Here is a 20,158-nt window from a genome sequence, read left to right on the forward strand (position 1 = left end):
CTGAGAGATTGCGGTTGTGGTTGCCTATTTTCATCAGTGGTAACCAGTCTGTATTTGTTCTGGGTAGGTCGATTTTCGAAAACATATTATTGTGTCAGGAGCTTGTGGAGGGCTATAAGGAAGGCAGAAGGAAGCCACATTGTGTGTTGAAGGTAGACCTTCAAAAGGCGTATAATTCTATCAATTGGAATTTTCTGTTTGGTGTGTTGCTGGTTATAGATACGCCCCTTCAGTTTGTTAGTTGGGTGAGAGCTTGTGTTACTTCGTCTATGTTCTCTGTGATGGTTAATGGTTTCCTTGAGGGGGGTTTTCCTGGTAAGAAAGGGTTGAGATAGGGGGATCCATTATCTCCTTTTTTGTTTATGATGGTGATGGAGGTCTTGTCTAGGTTGTTGAATAATCCTCCTGTGTGGTTTAGGTTCCATGATCGGTGTGAGCGTGTGGGACTGACTCATTTGGTGTTTGCAGACGATTTGATGATTTTGTGTACCTGAGAGAGATTCTTTGGAGTTTGTAAGGCAGGTCCTGGCAGATTGTACAGGGTTGTCTGGGTTAGTTGCTAATGTTGGAAAGAGTTTCATGTTTGTTGTGGGTGTGGAGTCTGGGGAGTCGAAGGAACTAGCTGCGTTTATAGGTTTCTCTCTTGGTTTGCTACCTGTTAGGTACCTGGGTTTACCATTATTAGCGGGTCGATTGAGGGCTGGGGATTGTGCTCCTTTGATTCAGAGGATTACAACTTGTATTAGAAACTGGGCGTGCGGTCCCTCTCCTTTGCTGGGAGGTTACAGCTTGTTAGGTTTGTCTTACAATCCTTTCAGGTGTTTTGGTGTAGCATCTTCGTGTTGCCTGCGTGTGTAACTCATGAGGTTGATTGTCTGTTACGTAGTTATTTATGGAACGGTAGTACGGTGAGTCGGGGTGGTGCACAGGTGGCGTGGGATGAGGTGTGCTTTCCGTTGGGCGAGGGGGGTTGGGTGTGAAGCATGTGGCATCTTGGAACCAGGTTGTTATTACGAAGCTGCTCCTGCTTCTCTTAATTAAATCAGGTTCATTGTGGGTGTCGTGGGTGGAGGCTTATGTTTTGCATGGGTGGTCTTTGTGGGCTGTTCGAAGTGAGGCTGGGAGGTCTTAGTGCTTGAGGGCTATCTTGCGAAATAGAGATAGATTCAAGCATTTGGTTCATTTGATGGTTGGCGATGGTCGGTCTTATTTTTTTTTTGGTGGGATCCTTGGCTGTCGGGGGGTACGATTTTCGATTCATTTGGGTCTACGGTGGTTTATGATGCAGGTAGTAGTTTGGAGGCACGGTTGTCGAATTTCATGGATGGTGAGGGAGGTTGGAGCTGGCCTACAGTGTCTTGGGAGTTTCTTGAGATCTGGGGTCTTATTCAGGCAGTGGGGCCTAGGGTGAGAGGGGAAGATTATTGGGTGTGGGTGCCGAATGCGAGTGGTTGGTTTTCTATCGCTAGTGCATGGGAGAGTTTGCGTCCTCGCCGTCCTAGGGTGGCTTGGGCTGGTATTTTGTGGGCAGGGGTGGTATTCCACGTCACTCCTTCTGTGCGTGGTTAGCTGTGAGGGACAGGTTGGTACGCGGGATTGGTTTGAGGAGTTGGGTGTGTTTGTCGGGGGGGGGGGGGGGGTGTACTTCGTGTGTGGAGGTGTGGAGTCGCGAGATCATTTATTTTTTGAGTGTGGGTTTGGGAGAGAGGTGTGGTCTGGTGTATTGCGTCAGTTGGGCTCATCGCACTGGGTGGCGGGTTGGGATGTGGAGTTGAGTTGGTTGTATTGAGTGGGGTCGAGTAAGGGGGTGCGTAGTAAGTTATTTCGTGTTTTCTGGTGTGCTTCCATTTACTACATCTGGCAAGAACGTAATCGGCGATTGCATGGAAGTAAACCGAGGTCGGTGTCAACTCTAGTTCACCTCATGGTCTCTAAGATTCGTGCTCGTGCTTCTTCCTGGCGGGTTGATCTTCTTGGTCTTATATAGTGTGTTTATGGATATTTTTCTTGTTGTACTTCCCGTTGTTCTTTGTTTTGCTACTGTCCCTTGTTTGTGGGATTTTTCTTTCTTTTCTCTAGCTTTCTCTCTAGTGGTCTGCAGTTTGTTTTTTTGTGTTAGTTTTGTTCTGATCTTATCTTGTAGGCTTTGTTTTGGGTTTTGTCACCCTGTCTTTGCTTGTGTTTTGATGCTTTGGCCTTGATCCCGGGCTGTGGGATCCCCTTCGTTGTTGTATAATACATTCTTTCTCCTTTCTTTTAATTGAATTGTTCCTCTTCTACCATTGACGAGCAATTTAGGGTTTTCATTGTTGGTTGTTTATTCTACATAATTTATTTGGTTTGAAATATAATCTACTTGGGTTTATTCTATATATACTAGAGTTTATATGTATAAAATATAGATTTATCTGATATAAGTTAGAATACCATATATAAGAAACATGCAGCTATACATACATAGTAAAATCTAGCATATGTTAGTATACTGTATATAAGGGTAGATATAAATAGTTTAGTAGAAGTTATATATGATACTTTCAATGGGTTGTTATCCTATTTTGCAAGGAGGTATATATGAAATATATTACCTTTTATAGTTGTGAAAACTTATTGGTGCAATCTTTGAGTTATATTTATTTTCTATCATCTACTATTCACATTTTATGTACATCTTCATTTATGTTACTCATTGAAAGTATAGAATATCGAAAATATATGTTTGAGTTCTAGCGCACTTAACAAAAACTTATTTACTACAATTGTCTCTACTACATTTCATTTGTGGATTTTGAACGTCTTTTCGATTGTGCCTACATGCAACATTGTAATCGATGCAATTATCCCTTTCGTTGAAATGACCGTCATTACCTGTAAAATACAGTACATATTTAATCAGAAAATATATGCAATATACTGATTAATTTATATAGAGAATGATATTTAAATATCTAACTTCTAATAGATACCTCAATATACAAACAAAATTAAGAGGATTTTTATCTCTAACAACCTTAAATGACGATTTTCAAATTTAATGACATTTATGAAATAGATATGAGTCTAAGAGGATTTTTATTGGAAAATTCTCATTTGAGAATTTGAAGATTAAATAGACAATTACCTCAAATCTCATAAATCATGGTACCTTTTTTAAAACATTTATAAAATGAAAAACACGAACATTTACTATACAGAAGCAAAGGAAGCATGGATGCTCATATGTGAAGGAAGAACATTGCTCATATTTTAGAGCAAGCTTGGTTTTCTTCTAATGTGGCATCTACATCAAACTGCTGCACCATTAGAACTTGACCAACATCACCATACGTGAGGTTTTGTGAAATAAGAACTTCAGTATTTTACAAATATATTTTACTTGAAACTATATTAATTACATGAATTTGGTTTCCACTTGTGGATTGACTCGTCACTCTTCAAGCTTTTAAAAGACTCGACTAAGTTCAAACAGACTTTATGCACAAGTCCGGTATCAAACAAATGTATAAATTACCTTTCTTTTTGTCTTCAGCACTCCGAAGTTTGTCCTCCTTCAAACTTCATTGCTCCAAGTTTGACATTTGCTAGCTCAGCAGCTACTCGGGCTGCTGCAGTGGCACGCTCAGCTGAAGCAATGGCAGCTTTGGCTTTCTCTAATACATCTGATGGAGGTGGTCTTGTATCTAATTTAGCAGCAACTTCTGGTTTGACATCAAACTGTTTATGTCCTGCTTTGATTTCGCTTGTAATATTGCTAATTGGGCTAAATGTATGGTGGCGTTCGGGTTCTTGCTTTCCCATGGGAGACGCAGCGGGATGTGCTGCCTCATAAGGAATGGAAGGATTCGAAGAGCTGTGTTGAGGAGTTTGTGAGGCGGCTGCTCCTTGTACTACCTTGGGTCCGCCCTGCATAAAAAAGACCACAGAATAGACGACAATTGAAAACAGAATAAGTTAACTAAAACAACAAACTAACATCAGTGCTTGTAGCAATCACATAATAACTCCATGTGAGAGACAAAGATAAGCCCATAAATTTACAAGCTCAAAAGAGGGGGAGAATCTCCTTCCTTCAATTTTCATAAAAACATCCACTGTTCCTCTCTCTTAATTGGCAGGCCAATGAACTAGAAGTTCCCTGAGAGAAAATTAACAAGCTCAAACTTGAGGGAATTTATCCACAGTTCCTTTATGTCAAAAAAAATCACTTTTTACCCTTCTACTTCGCTCATCTTGTCAGTTCTAACATTCAACTTTCAGTTTTATCCATTTAAACTTCAAATCAAATAAGATGTGAATGTTACCTCATCAAAACTAAATAAATCAACTACTGACACACCAATCAATAAGGTCCCATTTGTTAATCATTTTGGCCTTGTTTAGTAACCATTTGGTTTTTTTTTTTTTTTTACTTTTTGAAAATTAAACCTATAAACACCCATTTTACATCTAAATTTCTTGCCTTGCTATCGACTTTTTACCATTGTTTTCAAAAATCAAGTCAAATTTTGAAAACTAAAAAAATTAGTTTTTTAGAACTTGTTTTTGTTTTTGGAATTTGGCTAAGAATTCAACTTCGAAAGAAGCAAACCATTATAAGAAAATGAGAGAATACACTTAATTTTCAAAAACCAAAAACAAAATGATTATCAAATTTTTTGTATTAGTTTTTAGTTTTTGAAATTTGTGCTTGTTTTCTCACAATTTTTTACTAATAGTTTTCATACTTCCCCTATAGAAACATTTGAGTTCTTATACAATTTTCGAAAACAAACACTACTTTTTGAAATCTTTTTTTAGTTTTCAAAATTTGGCATTGATTTTGAAAACACTCCTAAGATGTAGACCACGAAAGTAGAAACCAATAGATGGAAGTGATATTTATAAGCTTAATTTTCAAAAACCAATAATAAAAAACCAAATGATTACCAAATGGAGAATATATAATCTAGTATAATTTAACCATCTAAAAACTCAAGACCAAACAGTGCACCAACTATACTATAAAATATCAAAACTTAAAAACAGATTAAATAAGTTTTTTAAAAAATTGGCTCAAACTCCACATTAAAATATCAGATCATGCTAAAAGTATCCTAACATTAGCAGAAGATTTAGATCTCACTTCTCACAAAAATAGATTTGTTTAATTACAACCCATGAGTGCTAATAGCAAGCCAAAAATATCCTAGAAATGTAAACTTTTAACATGTGGGTATTAAAGTACAATTTATTCAATTGTTAGATTTTAAGATTTTAAAATAAGTTCTGATGAAATATAATTTTAGGGTTAAACTTGACAAATGAGTCAACTGTAGGCTTAAAAGTGATTCCATTTCAGTTTCATAAAAAATGAAGTTTTAATGCAAAAATGATATCATTTTCAGCAGAGGGAACAAGAATCTTAATCTGAAGTTGTAATCTAGTATAGTAAATGAGTTGGTTAGCCTGTTAGTCTTACTGAATACTGTTTCTGTATGTTGGCAATTTGTTAGGGTTCTACAGTTATTGATAGGAATAGGGGTGGAGGGCAACAGAATTTTGGTCACCAAATATGGAGGGGACCCCTGGAAAAGGAAGAGCCAAGCATTTTCATTCCTAGAATTTCATAACCATTTTCATTCAGATACAAGCATTTTCCAATTCAATTCTGTAGTTTAAATCTCGGTCCATTTCAGACTTTTGGGAACAACGGTTAGAAAATCAAGCCAAGATGTAATGAGAAGGATGGAGAAGTCTGCAGTCAGTAGAATAGCACAAAGTGTATCCAGAAGCAAGAACATAAACCATTTATAACTCCACTACAGTATTATGAATCGAATATCAACTATAGGGTTGTGCTTAAAGTGATCAACAAGGTTCTTTGTCAATGTTCAGATCAATCAACATAAAAATCAGAGAGTTTTCAGGAACAAGTAAAATCCAAGTATGCAATCATACCAGCAGGTCTTCGTGAGTTTTACTAAATTCAGATGCAGTGCTGGAAGAATCCCAGTTGAGTCCGTGTTCTTGTGCAATCTCCTTCATGACCTTGAGCTTTAGTTCTCCAGGAGGAGCACTCACGGAAAGCTTTTCAATAATCTGAAATGAAAACAAAGAAGTGAACAAATGATATCCTTTTTATTCTGAAAAAACAAGATAGTACTGCTCATGATTAAATTTGAGATGCACTCAACTGATCGATTAACGCCAGAATCAGGACGAAGCTCAGAAATAGCAAAGACAAATTCTTTCCCATATTTCACTGCAAACAAATTCTTCAGCTGAAGTAAATCTGGAAGATCAGAACATCTAGGAGCAGCAAATATTATGCTTGCAATAGCCTCTCGCAGTTCAACTGGACATTCTCTGTTATGGTAAATTTAGTAGTTAACTACGGACAGATAAAAAGCACAAAGTAAGAAAATCGTAGGTGTTTACTCTACCATGTACAACTTGACAGAAAGAAAGAAAAAAAATCACTTTCTTAGGAACTTTAACCTTCCACATACAGGAGAAAACTGTCATGCCCCATCCCAAACTACCCTAAGCCTAGGATGAGATGTGACAACAATAGACTTTGTATCGAGTACAGAATCTACTGACAAACTACATGATATGTAATGTCTCAAAAGCTAAGGTCCCTGAATGGGTAAAGGGTAACAAAGGATGAAAAACGAACGAGAAAAAAAAAAACCCTTAGAAGAATTAGGGTCTCAAATGCCCAAATCACTTCTACCTAGAACAGAATTAGGAGAAAGAATTCCCAGCACCTCCAAAGACACACAATAATTCAAAGGACAACAAAGATCCAAATCGATAGAGGGAGACAACTCAGGAGACAAAAATAGAGGCAACTGAATGCAACCTCTTCTTAGAGAAATTATGAAGATGTGAAATTAACCACAAGGCTTGACTCCCACTAACCAATCCTCCCAAAAATAGGTATCAAAACCTCCGCATCAGAACATTTGACCCACCACTTGGAAAACCCAAGGCAATAGTAGTCCAGAGATTTTTATTAGAACCTTTCAACCCACCACCTTGGGCCCATTCAAAAGAGTGCACCCCCATACCAACTCACGGTGTTTCTATACCCCAGCGCATGAGATTCCTTAGAGAATCGCCACAACTATTTAGTCAACAGAGCCATTTTTGTAATCTTAGATTCTTAGGTTGTCAATGCCAAACCTCTAGCCTCCACTGGTTTCAACACAACCTCCCACCTATCAAGATTGAGATCCACCACCCTCCTCAATTCCTTTCCATAATAAATTCCTCATAGATTATTACAGATAGATGTTGGGATTCTAGACATGGAAAGGAAATAAATGGGGATCCCACTCAACACCAGTTGGACCAAAGTGAGCCTCCCTCCCTTAGAAGAAGAAGGAAAAAGTAAAAGATAAAACAGAGAGAGAGAAGAAAAACCTTTTCCAAAATGAGAGCCTTTTATGGAGACAAGTGATTGCCTCCAAAGAAACTTTGTGGAGACAAAACAAGTGATTGCCTCTAAATATAAGTGGATTGAGAATTAATTATGGCCTTCTGTGGAAGGCTCTCAATCATTTCAAGGCCCCTGGTTTCAAATTATGAAGAATATTCTCCTATTTGAGTGGTACAAAGTTAAAATGGATCATGGGCATAAAACCCGTTTTTGGAAGGACAAATGGCTTAGCAATTAATTCAACCCTCTATCTTGATTTTACTCAGTTATTCAGAATTGTAGTTGTCAGTAACTCAATAGTTCTCTTTGTGTGTGAGATTGGGAGCTCTTTTGAATAAGCTTCAAGCCTTCACGTTGAATAACAGGGATGACATGAAGTTGTGAACATTGGAATCGGGTGGTTCTTTTTCAGTTGTGTCATTTTCTCCCAAGCTCATTGTGAAACAAGCAGCTTTGGAAAAATGAAAATCTTATCTTCTATGGGAAGCTCTATGCCCTAAGAAGGTTAAGGTCTTCCTATGGATCTTTTCTATGGAGAGAGACTGAATACTTGCTATAGAAAAAAGTGAGTTCAAGTAGACGAGAAAAAGGTATGCTCTCTCGTCTCGCCTCTCTCCCCTTCACCACTAACGTCAGCCATCTCTCCTGACCTCTCTACCCATTCCGGTCACTTCCTTCTTCATCTTTCCGCCATTCTCCATTCTTCTCCTCTTCAGACTTCATTCTACTTACTATGGAGATCAATAGTTGCAACATCGACACTCATCATTTTTGCGTCTGGCATGAAGATTTTGGCTTTTCTGTGGAAGACTTGAAAAGAAATCAGAAAGCTACCCTCACTTAACAAGCGATGCAATGGTTAGAAGGGGGTTTACATGATCTTTCAAGAGATCAACTTCATGTTTTCTTCTCTAAAAAGACTAAAGTGGAGCAAGGAGTCATGCATCTTGCAAAATTTTGCTCTAAGGTAGGGTGGTCCGTGGAAGTAGCGTTTTGGCCTTCTTCAGGAGGAAGAAAAAATATTCACATTCCAGCCAGTTTGAATAAACAAGGTTGGCAGTCCTTTGGTACAATGATTAGTGAATGTTTGAAGCTTCAGAGTAACCAATTCCAAGCCGACATCAACTTTGAAGATAGAGACTATACAATGCAGGACAAGTCTTTCTCAAGATCTTAAGCTGAAGTAGTTAAATCAAAGGAAGACACCAAAATTCAGACAAAGCTTGAAATTTCTAAGGTAAAACAGTCCTATTCCTTTTGGATCAAGAAGGGAAATATTAGATTTAAACTTCAGTTCATTGTTAGTGACAAGATTAATGGAGTTTTATTCTTTGGCCTGCTATTAAGAATTTAAGACTACTCTTGAAGATTTTTTCCAAGCATCTATCTCGATTAATCCATTTTTTGTTCATAAAGCCTTGATTAAGAATAACAGGGAGACCAATCCTGAGCTATTAGATGGTAAATGGAGTGAATATGGAAGATTACACCTGAAGATTGAACATTGGTCAAAATAGCAACATTCTCTTCCAAGTTTTATCAAATGTTATGGAGGTTGAATTTCTATTAAGAATCTACCCCTACTTTTTTGGAAGAACTATGTTTTCTAAGCTATCGGCCATCAATTGGGAGGTTTCGTGAAAATCTCATCGCAAACTCTGAATTGTTTAGAGTGTTCTTCAGCAGTCATTAAGATTGAAAAGAATGTATGTGGATTCATTCCAGCTTATTTAACCATTGAAGATTCACTCCTTGGGGAAATTTTCTATCCATTTTGAAAGCAAAGACCCTTTGATTTCCCAAAGTAGCTACCTCCCCAATAAAAGAAGTTTTATGGGAGAAAATTTTTCAAATGCTTTGGATATAATACACATTAAAGAGGCTATGACAGATGAAGGGTTTTCGGTGGATACTTTGGGAGAAATGATTGATGTTTTGAAGGAAATTTCGAAGGTAATTTTACCTTGGAAAGAGAAAAAGAAAGCTCGGGCAACGAAAAGCTTAAAGAGCTGGCACCTACATTATTAAAGCAGCCTCAATAACCAGAATTAATCGTTGAAACAATGCCAACATTTTTAAATCCTATCATAAATCAAAATTATAATTTCCAAGGGGAAAGCTCAAGAGTCATGGAGCTGCAAAAGGATAATTCCAGTGACATGGCTTTTAAAAAGTATCCCATCACTCCTCAACCTACTCAATCTCCTTCCCCTGTTGGTGTATTTCAGCATTCTCACTCAGAAGAGGAAGATGTTAGGATACCACTTAACAAGATTAAGATCTAAATATATTAAAATAAAAAGATGAAGAAATACAAGATAAACCAAGTTCAAAGCACTTGAAACCTTCCTCTAGAGTATTCTAACTCAAGCCCTAAACCACTCCAACTCTTGCCTACCATCATTCACTCACCCTCCTATTTATAGCAAGATGCTTTAACTAAACTTCCTATCTAATTACCCTTAAATCCCTTACTAATACCATCTTGATATATTCTTATCTAGGTACCTTACATATTCTTGTTTGGATATTGGTGTTTGGTAATCTCAACTGCTCGGCCACATTGCAACAAAAACTTGGGCACATTATCTTTCTCCTACTAACTGCCCCTTAAGTATGGCAAATGGTGAGGACTTACAACATTTCCTCTTTGATTGTTCTTTCTCTAGCTTCTGTTGGCAGAAATTATTTGCATTCTTTAATCTACATTGGGTTTTCGGCAACTCAGTTTGGGAAAACATAGTTCAAATCTTCCTCTTTTGTCTCCTAAAGCCCAATTGTTGTGGTCAAATGCTATCAAAGCCTTGCTTTCAAAAATATGGTTTGAATGAAATCAGAGGGTTTTTAATGACAAACCTACATATTGGTTAGATTGTTCTGTTTCGGCTCGTCTCTTAGCCTCAACATGGAGTTTCCAATCCAAAGCCTATGATGATTACTCCATTCAGGATATATGTTTAAGTTGGAATGCTTTCATTTTTGCGAATTAATTATGTACTTTATTATTTATGTCATTATGTCGTTATGTCGTTTTGTATTTTACCTTTATAAGTTCTATCTTGTATTGAGATATGATGAAGGTGCTATGGATGTATTAACCCAATTAAGATATCTGAGTGCACCTGCTAATCCCCTCAGCTCCTATTTTTCTATGCTTATGCTCATTATAATTCGAACACTAGTTGCTTTTCATTTCATCAGTGAAAAGTGTTGTTTCCATTTCAAAAACGAAAAAATAATAATACTTTCTATGGAATCCAAACAATTCTTCGAAACTATGCCCTTTCCCACAATTGGTGTATTCTTTGTAGAAGAAATGAAGAATCTTTGACGTATCTGTTCTTCTCTTGCCCCTTTTGCGGTGCTTGCTAGGAAAGGTTGTTTAATTTGTTCAATTTGAGTTGATGTTGGCCCAATAAAGCATCAGAGGCCCTTTTTCAGCTTATTAACAGCCTTTAGCATACGACTCAGGTAAATATCCTTTGGTCCAACAGTATTTATACCCTTCTTTGGAGACTTTAATTGGAAAGAAATGTGAGAATTTTTCGTGGTCAATAAACTAAAAGGGATACTTTTTGGGATTTAGTCACACTTTTTGCTTCTACTTGGTTCTTTACTTCAAAATATTTTGTAATTATTGCCTAACTCAGAGCTTCTTTTTTGTAACCGTCAATGTGGCGGGAAATCTCATCTCCCCATCCTTCTTTGATTAAAGAATGTGTTGTTTCTTACCCCCCCCAAATAAATAAATAAATAAATAATGACAGCCTCCTTTGGACTTTTTACACTGCAGGGTTTCAAAATGACACAATTCTAGGATTGCCTCCTATGGGAAGCCCCAAATATGAACAAGGGATCTGGCTAACCTCACAACCCACCGGAAAAGCCCAAGAGGTAACTTTACAGGGATCATAATTTAAACCAGTAATCATACTTTTCCATTTATTTATCTTTACGCCGAAGATAGCTTCAAAGAAAGACAAGAAACCATTAAGATCAACAAACGAGCTCTCCTTACTTCACAAAAATGGAGTATCATAAGCAAATTGGAGATGCAACAAATGAATACTCTCATTTGTCACTCTAAAGCCCTCAACTAAACCCTTATCAACACCCGTTGACACCATCCTACTCATTACATCCACTACTATGCTAAACAAAAACAGTGAGAGTGGATCTCCTTGTCTTAGGCCTTAGACACAAGAATCTTACCACGGCCTCCCATGGATGAAAATGGAAGAGTTAGGCAATCTTAAACAATTCCAAATCCAAGCACTCCACTAATAACCAAAACCCATTTTTTTTCAGAGAACCTTATCTAAAAAGTCTCAATCACATAATCACATAATCATAGGTTTTCTCAAAATCAATGTTCAAGAGCACTACTTTCTCTCTTCCCATAATTCCTCCATCACCTCAATCGCATTCAACACTCATCCAAGATTTTCCTACCAGCAATAAAGGCTCTCTTGGAGCTGGAATAGTATCATGGAGAGCCTTCTTGAGCCTATCGAACAATGTTTTAGCAATTATCTTCTACATACTAGTCCAAGGCTTATGGTCTGGATTTAATTTGTTGGCCCTTTTTTTGGAATCAGGCACACATAATTCTAGTTCATAGCACAATTAATGATTCCCCTCCCATGAAACTCAAATTGCCAAAATATCCTCCTTTAGTTCCTCTTAATTGTCTAGTGATAACGGGCAGAAATGCACGTTATCATAGTGCTAAGTTCTTAAACAATGCTGGCTTGCATTGATAAAACATGTTAAATTGCGTCCAAAAAGCATCAAATTCATAATATTGTGGTCGCATGCGTTCATCGCATAGGAACAGTTGATTTTGTAGTTTTATGCAGAATATGCGTTGACGCAAGGCGGAAATTGCGATCATAGGAAATCATTGGTCGAGCGCAGCATTATCGCAAGACTTTGCGGTGATTGTGTTCGCAAACATCTGCTCAAGAAGGATTGCCGCAACTTGGTCGGTGCAACATGGTGGGCGCATCTGAGTAAAAGGCATAATTAACCATAATGGGACAGAAAGCTGATGACAGTCGAATCCGAATTAAGTTGACAGCCGCTAACGATAACAAGTACATTCAGCTTTTCGGTGATAAATATTCGGCGCATCAGTCAGGGAATTAAAGCCGTCCCATCTGTTCAATCATGAGAGAGAAGCCGCCTTTCACCCTGGAAGTTCTATAAATACCAAAGGCATCCTTCAGAAATGGGGTTCACCTATTCACGAATTTAAGAGCTCAGCTCGTCTTTGTCCATAATTTTCCTTATTATTTTAAGGTGGAGCAAGAGAAGAGTAGAGACGCCGGAGATCGTTCAGGGCAACTCGAGAGAGAACCCTGAGGCGTAGAAGCAGAGAGCGGGACGACTCTCGGGAGAGCGAGATTATCTTCTGAGCACGAGTAGAAAGACAGTGTAAAAGTCTAGGAAGCAAGAGATTGCTACCAGGCTCTTTATTCTATTCTTGCATTGTTGTTTTGTACTTCATCTTCATATTTATACAATGGAAGTTTTTATTCTACATCTGTTTCACTCTCTTAGTAAGCATGAGTAGCTAAAATAGTCGAATAGGTTAAGAAGAACTAAGCTAACATGACCTAGGAAGTTCACTGCTTGCGATTATCTTGTGTTATGCTGTGCCAAATATCCCTTTAGAGCTACTCGAGAGAGAGTCTAAAGAAAGAACCTAAGACTCGAGAGAGCTAGGTTAGAATCTGGACTCGAGAGAGCAAGATTAGAACTACATAAACAAGAGATAGGGACTTAGAGATAAGCTTTGTTTGCCAATCTGCATCGCATGCATCCTAGAGATAGGAATGATATTATATGGTCGCCTTATTTGTGTGTGTGTCATGTTGTCATCGCATAAATAAGAATAGAGGCTTATGTGTAAGTCCTATAGACTTATTGCATATATCGCATGTATTCTAGCCTTAGAAGCCGTAGCATTCGCACCGAGAGGTGGTTTACTGTTGTATGTATGTTGCCTGATCGCATAGCATGAATGCATCCTAGGAAGTGTTAGCCAAAACTTTTCTCAACCTGTTCACCGCATACTCATCGTATCTTCTGTTTATCAACTCTTTTCGAACTCCGCCGCATTTTTTTATTTTCATTACCGCAAACAACAACCTCAACAACTATTGATTTATTTGGTTACCGCAAAATTTTCCTAAAAATTACCACCGCAAACTGTTTTTCCAAGTCCGTGAGTTCGACCCTGGACGTATCAGGAACTCAATGGGGTTTACACTTGGATTCCATTGAGAAAACTTGAGTGCTCAACACATTTTCATCATCGCATATCATCCATAATTCCACATCATAAAATAACGCATCATCTAGCTACTATATAGTCATCATGATAACCAAAGGAACTTGTTCATGTCAAAATTGAAAACCACACTGCGAATTTCGTGGAGAGTAAAATGAGCTTCAAACTCCTTTCTTTCAATGTTGGAAATAGCTTCCAATCAAACCCATCCACAAATGGTATGGAAAAGGGCATGGTAATTTAGAGATTCTAGAAAAAAGAAATCATCTCCTCCTCAATCTCACTTTCATGCTTTACCACATTTCCATCATCCTTAAATAGACAATTAAGCTCTTCGTCCTTCTACCTCAAGCAATCTTCTAAAACAAAGTCATGTCCACGTCTCCTTCCGTAACCCACTTAACCTAAGTCTTCTAATGCCACATTATATCCTCCCTTGGACCCAACTTTCTAGATTGAGCTTAAGATCAACCTTGGTCCGTGTTAGAATCGAAAAAGAAATGAAGACTGCACAAGAGATTAGCCTGACCATTTTTTTGAAAGATGTGACAAGGTGTTAAGAACCAATGTAGTATGGGCTACTTTTGTCCCACATCATTTAGAATGGGATGACCAATGTGGTACTTTAGTGGCTTGGCTCTCCCATCTCAATAGCTGGTTTTTGGGGTGTGGTTCTCTAAGGTGCTTAAGTACCTAACAAAGGTATCAGAACTGATTGTTGACATTCCCGAGAGGAGCACTGGCGGAGGGTTCTGACCGGGTGTTTCCAAGTGAAGTACCATCAATCTAGTCTTGGGATGTCGGCTTTCCGAGGATGGGATATTGTTAGGAACCAAGGTAATATGGGTTACCTTTGTCCCACATCGGTTAGAATGGGATGACCAATGTGATAGTTAAGTGGCTTGGCTCCCCCACCTCAAAGCTGGCTTTTCGGATATGTTCTCTAAGGTCAAGTACCTAACACAAGGCTACCCAGTACTAAAGCAAATAACAAAAATCACACACGCATTACGAACCAAGAAGATGAACAGAAAAGTTAACATTGAAATGCTAATCTTAAAATCTATGCTAGAGACTACAAAGCTCCTTTAAATCTTGCATCCGCCATTGGCAGGCATTTAAACATAAATATACTCTTGTCCCTTCGGGGTCATTGATAAAATTGGAACGATACAAAAATATAAATGCACTATCTATTGTAACTGGAATTCGGTTACATCTGTCAGAATAGAAAGGGAAGAAAAGATAATTTAATATGTACATCAATTACTATCCAAGAGAACTCACAAATACATACCACCATTGAAAGTTATGTAGACACGACACTAATCACTAGGTTTTTTTATTGACAGATAATTGTACCCAGTTTCTCTTCTTGTAGCTTAGGATAGTGTTAGTGAAATAACTTTGCAAATAACAACTTTTTCAAGACACAAGCATTGAAGAAGCATTATGGATTTCATACAATTGTATGATTACAAAAAGTTGGTAAAATAAAAAGTGTATAACTGATGTGATGACTACGAACTGAGATTTGAGAATATGGATGGGATAATGAATATATGATCCCATATTCCACAACATAATTTCAGCCCAAAGATACACCACAAAATGTAGAGGGCACATCAATTGACATTCGGGTTCAACAGAAACAAAGATGGCTATGGCTAGGAATGCAAGTAAGCTCCATAACCGCATATTCATTGAGTTCAACAATTGCAAGGGTGGAATATCAAACCATCAACCTTAGAGATGGTAATTGGCAAATAGCTCAAAATGGCAACAAGCACATATTAGTTAGAAGTTAATTTCATGGTTAATTAACTTCTAATGGGATAGAAAAACAGATAATTGATGCATATGAACCAATCAACCAAGAGCTTCCATGACTGATTTAAGGATCTAAATTCCAAACATAAATAACCCATCAGACATGCATTGCATCAAGGGTTGAAAAGTAGGATCCTAGAAATCTTGAGTTTCCAGTTCATCGGAACCGACTCCGAAAGGATTTATAGCTTGTTGACTAGTTCAGTTGGCTAAAATTCAGTAACTCCCAGGTAGTAAGTTCAAACCTCATAATCGGTATGTGTTGAATGTGGATTGCAGTGGTGGTGTTGTGTGTTTGATTTGAGTTCGCTAGAGCCAACATATCAACAGAAACTCGAAGAAGCCATGATGTTTAACAGAAGAACTTTGGTAGCTATAGCTTACCTCTGGCTTTCAATGATCGGGACACGAGCAAGAACAAATTCACAAAACAACTCTAGAATTTCATATGCAGCCCATACGTTTTGTTCCCGTATTACATGCTCCACCTGCCCAAACAGATAACACGTATTATTTACTAGATAGTAAAAAAAAAAAAAACATTTGAACTGATAGACATTAATGTATTGACACCAAAATTTGAAAGGGTACCCGAATTCGAGCTATTGGTTGCTGCCCTGTCTGCAAGAATTGTGCGATCTCCTTGCGCATATGCTTCAGTTGCAGATCCCTCTTATTCTGCAGCAACTTGATCCGCGAGATTGCCAAGCTCAAGCAAGTTTTGCTACAAAAACACCCAATTTATATGACACTTATCACTCCCAGAAAAATGCAAGGGATGCTATCAGCTTACCAGTACATAAATATTGTCCAAAAGACGCAAACAAGTTGTGTGATTAGAGATTTCGACATAAAATTTTGTTAAATCAGAATAACCCAGTCTAATTAAAAGATGATAACGGAAAAAGGCCATAAATCAAAATTCAATTGCCGAAATTGTAGAAAAACTAGAAAATAGTTCTATATATTAATTTGTCAAAGTTTGAGCGAACAAAGATTAGTACTGATCACAAGCCAAATTCGGTTTGTGCGTAAAGTTAACGAAACAAAAAGAGATCCTACGAACAACAAATCCAATAGAAAGATAACAATTCCAGAAGAATTCAAAGTAGTGCTGAGGATCGAACCCAAAATTCAACAATAGTCAATGAAATAGTGAGAGGGTTTAGAGTTAGAAGAATCGGAAGCTGACCATTTTCCGGCAAAGACACCTCTGTTAAAGAGTTGATTGAGGAGTGACATTGAAGCTTAAACGAAGAAGATGAAATTCAGATGTGTCTACTGTGTTTTCTCTTTTTCCCTTTTTATGTTCTTAACACTAAAGTCGGAACAGTCTCTCTTGGAAGAATTATTTGAATGGTATGAGCCTTCGGCTCGCCGAGCGGCGGTTTTGCCGAGCCTATTTGTCATTATGACTATCGATTGTGAGAAAGTTCGTCCTTTTCCTTTCTAATCAATCCATTGCAGTAAAATATTTATGGTTTAATATATATTTTTTAAAACAATAGTGCTTTAAATTTTGCTCATAAATAATTGTAAAACTCTATGTAGACAAAGATATTGCGATTGTCTATATTAATATTTTCAAACAATTAAAGAAAAGCCATAAAGAAAGAGATGACATAGAGATGGGAAGAGAAACCCTTTGCTTTATATTTAGAGAATGAGATACAGGCCATATATAACCAGGCCTAGGAAGAAAATTCTTGTAATTCTATACTCACGGTTAGTACTAAAAAAGAGCTAATATTATATTTAGAGATATCCATAGGACGGAAACGGGAATCCCTCTCCGTCCTATCTCTAATCCTACGAATTTTCTCGCACACAACGCGGCGGAAATTTCGCGAGGATCGGATTCTGCATAAGAAAATTTTCTCCGCCGTCATTTTTCTCTAACAATTTTTTCATTTCAATTAAATATATATTTTTTTAACAATTTCTTAAACATGTCCAATACAACTTTCATTTAAATAAAATATTATCAATTTTGGTAATAAAAATAATAATACACATTCAATTTAAAAAGATATAATTAAAATACTAAATTCTCATAGTTTTTATGAATCAAAATTTAACAATTAGAACATCATATCTTAAATATTAGGACATCTAAATAATTAAAGTAATAAAGTCTTGAACTTAAGTAACTAAAACTCCATAATTATCCTAACAAATTCTACTAGCTTGTAAAATCATTAAACCTTAGAGTAGCTTGTTGAGATAATTTAAAATGTTCAAATTCAATTTTAGGGTTTGAATTGTTATATTCGATATAATTAACGTTTAATTAATAAATTAAACAATTTTAGAGAGATGAAAATATTTAAATATGATTTAAATATTAAATACATGAATAATGATTCATGTTTTGAATTAGATGTTTTAATATTTGATATTAAATTAATTAATTAATCAGATTATTTAATTAATCAATAATTTATTTATTTAAAATTTGAATTCATGAAATTCAAAATATAAAATTAATTTAATTATAAATAAATTAATTAAATTAATTTCCTTTTAACTTAAATTTAATTTAGTTAAATGTAAAATTGGAAATTGGATAGTGGAATATCCCACCTAATCTATTTGCTTTAACACCTAGCCAAGTGATTTAATGAGAAATTGAGTGTCAATTTCTCATCAAATTCATTTGTATAAATGAATTCTATATGTATAAGATTATTTTTTCAAAAAATTAATTCATGCAAACCTGAAAAATGAGGAGATTCTGTCAAAAAAATTTATCTCTTCAAACTCTTATAATCCTCCCAAAATCTCCCAAAATCTCTTTCAATTTGATCCCACAATCCAATCCAAGACTTAAGACTAGTAGAGACTCTTGTGGTGGTCTAGTTCAGAGATTGAAGAAGAAATTCAAGGAGATTTGGAGCTAGCAAGTGAATTCATTAAAGGTTATATTCTTGAAACCCTACTATTGATTTTTCCATAAACATGCATGCTAATCCACTAAAATTGATGTACTTAGAGTGCTTAGGATTCAAATAGTTTCTCTGTGTTGAATTTCACTAATTAGTTGACTAATAACATTTGTTATCAATATTTATTATAATAAATAGTTATTTAACTAATCACTAATAAATTATTATCAATATTTATTACAATAAATAGTTATTGTTTATCTTGTATTTGTCTTGTCTAAATAACTCTAATTTAATAAACTAACATCGTAGACTATTGTATGAGTCTTAAACTGTATGTGGAGACATACGGGGATTAATGTTCAAGATACAGCCTAAAGGGCCTATAATATATGGATAAGGCTGGATATCTTATCCTTGTGACACTATGGATACGACCCACTTCGTATTTGATACAAATGCAATAATCCAACGCATTCGTGCAGGAGACATGCGAGTGGGAGCATCTTATTCAATGAGTTTGCATAAGACTGGACCACAAAATAGTACCTCTAGATGTAACTCCGTTAACTAGTTAGGTTTCTATTTCATTAAGAGGCAACTTAGTCTCAGTCCTAATTGGATTATGGACTTCGAGAGATTGTCCTTTGATTTGTATGAATGAGAGTGGCCAGTTCGCCGACTTAATAAGCCTACCATTTTGGGGACAAGACCGAGTAGAGAGTTGGGAACATAATTTCATGAGATGGAAATCACTCATTCTTGACTTGAACAAAGGGAGCAACCATTTTACTGGCCCAAGAGGGTTTCTATTTAATGGTTGGACCATAAATAGTTTGTTCATTAGAGGAGCATTAAAACTTAAGGATACAGAGGTAACTCAGGGGTAAAATGATAATTTGACCCAGTTGGTGTTACGAACACTCGTGAAGCACTAACTTGCTATTATTGGTCAATATTCGTAGACACAGAAATATATTTGCAGTGAGAAGAGTGCAACCGTGGGTCTATAGTGTAGTGTACCTAGAGTTAAGGAATATTGATTAACTTGGTTATTGTGTTTAGCCAATTAATCTCATAATGTTGGAGCTTCTGATTTGTAGGTCCATTTGATCCCACTGGAAGCTCATAAAGGGTATTGAGGTAATTAAAATAATTTGAAATGTTCAAATTTACTAAGGGAAAGAATATAATGTATGATGATACATTATAATATAAAGTTTATATTTTATTTAAACTTTACAATATATTTATTTTGAATTTGAATCAAAAATTAATTTATGGGAGAATTAAATATTTAAAGGAGTTTAAATATTAAATTTAATATGAATAGAATTCATATTAAAATTATAGGTTAAAATTAATGCGCGTTAGATGTACATTAAAACTATAGGTAATATGAGAGAAAACATAATTGAATATGATTCAGTTATAAGGTTAAATTTAACATGCGATATTTAATTTAATGATTCATTAATTGGAGAATTAATTAATTATCTATTTTAATTAAATTTAATAAATTTTTATTTAATTAAATTAATTGAGTTAAAACTATAGGTTATGAGAGAGAAATGTATTTAGAATATGATTTAATTGAATTAAAACTATAAGTTATGAGAGTGGAATGTATTAGAATATGATTCTAATGCACATTTAATTAAATATGAGATATATAATTACTATTAATTAATTTGATTAATTAATAATTATTTGATTTAATTTACT

At 36.0% G+C, this 20,158-nt stretch overlaps 1 protein-coding gene across 1 annotated transcript; it reads right to left on the reverse strand.

Moving 5' to 3' along the window:
• Positions 1 to 2,610: 2,610 nt before the first annotated feature.
• LOC120067902 (IST1 homolog) lies at positions 2,611 to 16,989 on the reverse strand. Its single transcript, XM_039019524.1, has 7 exons — positions 16,741 to 16,989; positions 16,140 to 16,272; positions 15,933 to 16,036; positions 6,174 to 6,345; positions 5,938 to 6,078; positions 3,512 to 3,903; positions 2,611 to 2,868 (listed from the first exon to the last, which is right to left on the reverse strand). Exons 1-6 carry the CDS (start codon positions 16,788 to 16,790, stop codon positions 3,526 to 3,528), a joined length of 978 nt encoding a protein of 325 aa, XP_038875452.1. The 5' UTR covers positions 16,791 to 16,989; the 3' UTR covers positions 2,611 to 2,868; positions 3,512 to 3,525.
• Between the last annotated feature and the right edge of the window lie 3,169 nt (positions 16,990 to 20,158).

The sequence above is a fragment of the Benincasa hispida genome, chromosome 12, assembly GCF_009727055.1.
Source record: "Benincasa hispida cultivar B227 chromosome 12, ASM972705v1, whole genome shotgun sequence".
NCBI lineage: Eukaryota > Viridiplantae > Streptophyta > Magnoliopsida > Cucurbitales > Cucurbitaceae > Benincasa > Benincasa hispida.

What these genes read in the sequence shown, in the direction of transcription:
- LOC120067902 (XM_039019524.1), bottom strand. Translation starts at nt 16,790, where the DNA reads ATGTCACTCCTCAATCAACTCTTTAACAGAGGTGTCTTTGCCGGAAAA. An exon ending in AACCAATAGCTCGAATTCGG is followed by an intron (nt 16,037 to 16,139) that starts GTACCCTTTCAA and finishes CTGTTTGGGCAG; the next exon opens with GTGGAGCATGTAATACGGGA. An exon ending in ATTCTGGCGTTAATCGATCA is followed by an intron (nt 6,079 to 6,173) that starts GTTGAGTGCATC and finishes TTTTCATTTCAG; the next exon opens with ATTATTGAAAAGCTTTCCGT.